The sequence below is a fragment of the Thermobia domestica genome, chromosome 18 (genome assembly GCF_964235325.1).
Source record: "Thermobia domestica chromosome 18, izTheDome1.hap1.1, whole genome shotgun sequence".
In the NCBI taxonomy this organism is placed as follows: domain Eukaryota; kingdom Metazoa; phylum Arthropoda; class Insecta; order Zygentoma; family Lepismatidae; genus Thermobia; species Thermobia domestica.
The window spans coordinates 46,421,032-46,423,384 of record NC_137471.1 but is presented as its reverse complement, the minus strand read 5'-3'; the positions used below and the strand labels follow the sequence as shown (position 1 = coordinate 46,423,384).

Here is a 2,353-nt window from a genome sequence, read left to right as displayed (position 1 = left end):
AAATTAATACACACCACGATAACCACATAGTTATCGATAAAGGAAAGATAATTAAAATCATGACATTATAGACTATTAAATATACCAAAAGTGGCAGGAATAGATTAAAATATCATTAGTGATTAACGAAAAGAAGTTCTAACATGAGGCATACGAGGGTATATCGTAATGTTTCAATTATCATCAGGAAGTTATTAAGATATGATGATGAAGTTCTGTCAGTGTTATGTTTGGTTCTTATGTGCATGATGTTAAGGTAATTAGCTCCTAATGTTTGTTATTTTTTACAGGGTGTGTCAAAAGTGACCAAAGTGCAAAATGTATAAGATTGAGACTTGCAGTGTGATTAAGTTCCTGCATTTGAAGGGCAATAATGTCAGACAAATTCATGATGAGATGAAGCCTATGTATGAAGATGATTGTCCATCTTGTGACACTATGGTAAAGTGGAAAAGGAAATTCCAAACTGGTCGTATGTCCCTCAGAGACGACCCAAGACATGGAAGATCATTCCTGACGGATGATGCGGCCAGTGAGTGTTTAATCCTTGAAGACAGACGTGTAACCATCGAAATGATCATGAATAAGACTGATCTCACTTATGGTAGTGTGTGGAAAATTATTCATGACGCACTTCACATGTCTAAGGTATCTGCGCACTGATTTCCAAGTTTGCTGACAGCTGTTCAGTAGCAAGCACGGCGTGACCTTTTCCAACAGATGTTGACGCTATTAAAAGAAAATGAAGAGGGTTTTTCGGGCCTCTGGTAACAATGGATGAGACGTTGATATATCAGTATGATCCGGAGACCAAGACCATGAGTATGCAGTGGAAGCATGCCGATTCCCCCTCCCAAAAAGGCAAGGGTGAAAAACTCAGAGGGGATGGTCAAGCTGTCCGTTTATTATTATTATTATTATTATTATTATTATTATTATTATTATTATTATTATTATTATTATTATTATTATTATTATTATTATTATTATTATTATTTCCGTGGGGTAATCACCCTGCAAAAGGACAAACTGTCACTGGATCTCTCCTGGACAAATTGCACGATGCTCTGAAAACGAAACTTCGCCGCATGATCTCGAAAGTCATTTTTCTCCTAGCTGAAATGCACCAGCCCATTCACCTCAAGTTGCTGTCGACAACACAGGAGCGTGTGGCTTCCAGGTATTGCAGCATCTGCCTTATTCTCCCGACCTCCCGCTCAGTGATTTTTTTCTTGTTTCCCCAAATGAAGAATCCACTGAGTGCATTTACCCTTCAGATACAAGAACTTTATCACACTGCGAGCTTCAATCTTATCCATCTTGCACTTTGTACACCTTGTACAAAAAATAACAATCATTAGGAGCTAATTTCCTTAACATCATGCACATAAGAACCAGACAACATTGACAAAATTTCATCATCGTATCATAATAACTTTCTGGTGATAATTAAAACTTTTCGATACCCCCTCGTATTTTAATCGATAGATCTAATAGAGTTAAGTAAAAGAACAGGTAAATGTAAATCTACTTGCGAAGTCTCCAGAAAATACAGAAAAAAGAACTTTTCTGTAAACTTAAAAGTACATGGTGATCAGAAAAATGGAAACAGCTGTAGTTGGCAACACGTCAGATGTATGGGTTGGCAGTGGTGTCGTGGCGTCCGCAGCGCCGGACCGCTGGTGATGGTGTGTTAGGTCGGTCTCCATACTACGTCAGGCGCAGTGGAACAGCAGTGTCCAGTGCCTGGAACAGATGGAGGAAGTGTAAAATGGGAGACCTCTTAGATTTTCAAAGAGGGCAAATTGTTGGTGCGCGGTTATGTGGAGTGAGTGTGACGGCAGTGGCCACTGTGTTAGGTGTGTCGCGTGGGACAGTGTCGAAGGTGATGACGGCCTACACAACACACGGGAAAACCACATCGGGGAAGCGGAACAGTGGGCGGAAGAAAATCATGAGTGACAGGTCACGCCGGGTATTAAAGCGCATTGTCACGCAGAACCGTCGTGCCACGGCGGAGCAAGTGACGGAGAAACTGAATCAGCACCTCCCCCACCCTGTTTCGACAATTACAGTCCGCCGCGAATTACATGACATGAACTTACGGGGTCGTGTTGCACGTTCCAAACCGCTCATCAGGGACCATAACGCTTTCGCACGCCGCAAATGGTGCCGCGACCATGCAACTTGGACCGTTAAGGACTGGAAACGTGTGATATGGTCGGATGAGTCATCCTTCACCCTATTCCCAACCACGGGCCGTGTTTATGTGTGGAAAACGCCCAAGGAAGCTTATGATCTGCAGTGTCTCCGCCCAACTGTGAAACATGGCGGCGGCTCGGTGATGCTGTGG

At 42.5% G+C, this 2,353-nt stretch overlaps 1 protein-coding gene across 1 annotated transcript; it reads left to right on the top strand.

The window, feature by feature from the left end:
• Positions 1-318: 318 nt before the first annotated feature.
• On the top strand, positions 319-663 carry LOC145675087 (protein GVQW3-like). Its single transcript, XM_081745456.1, has one exon. It carries the CDS (start codon positions 319-321, stop codon positions 661-663), a length of 345 nt encoding a protein of 114 aa, XP_081601582.1.
• The last annotated feature ends 1,690 nt before the right edge of the window (positions 664-2,353 follow it).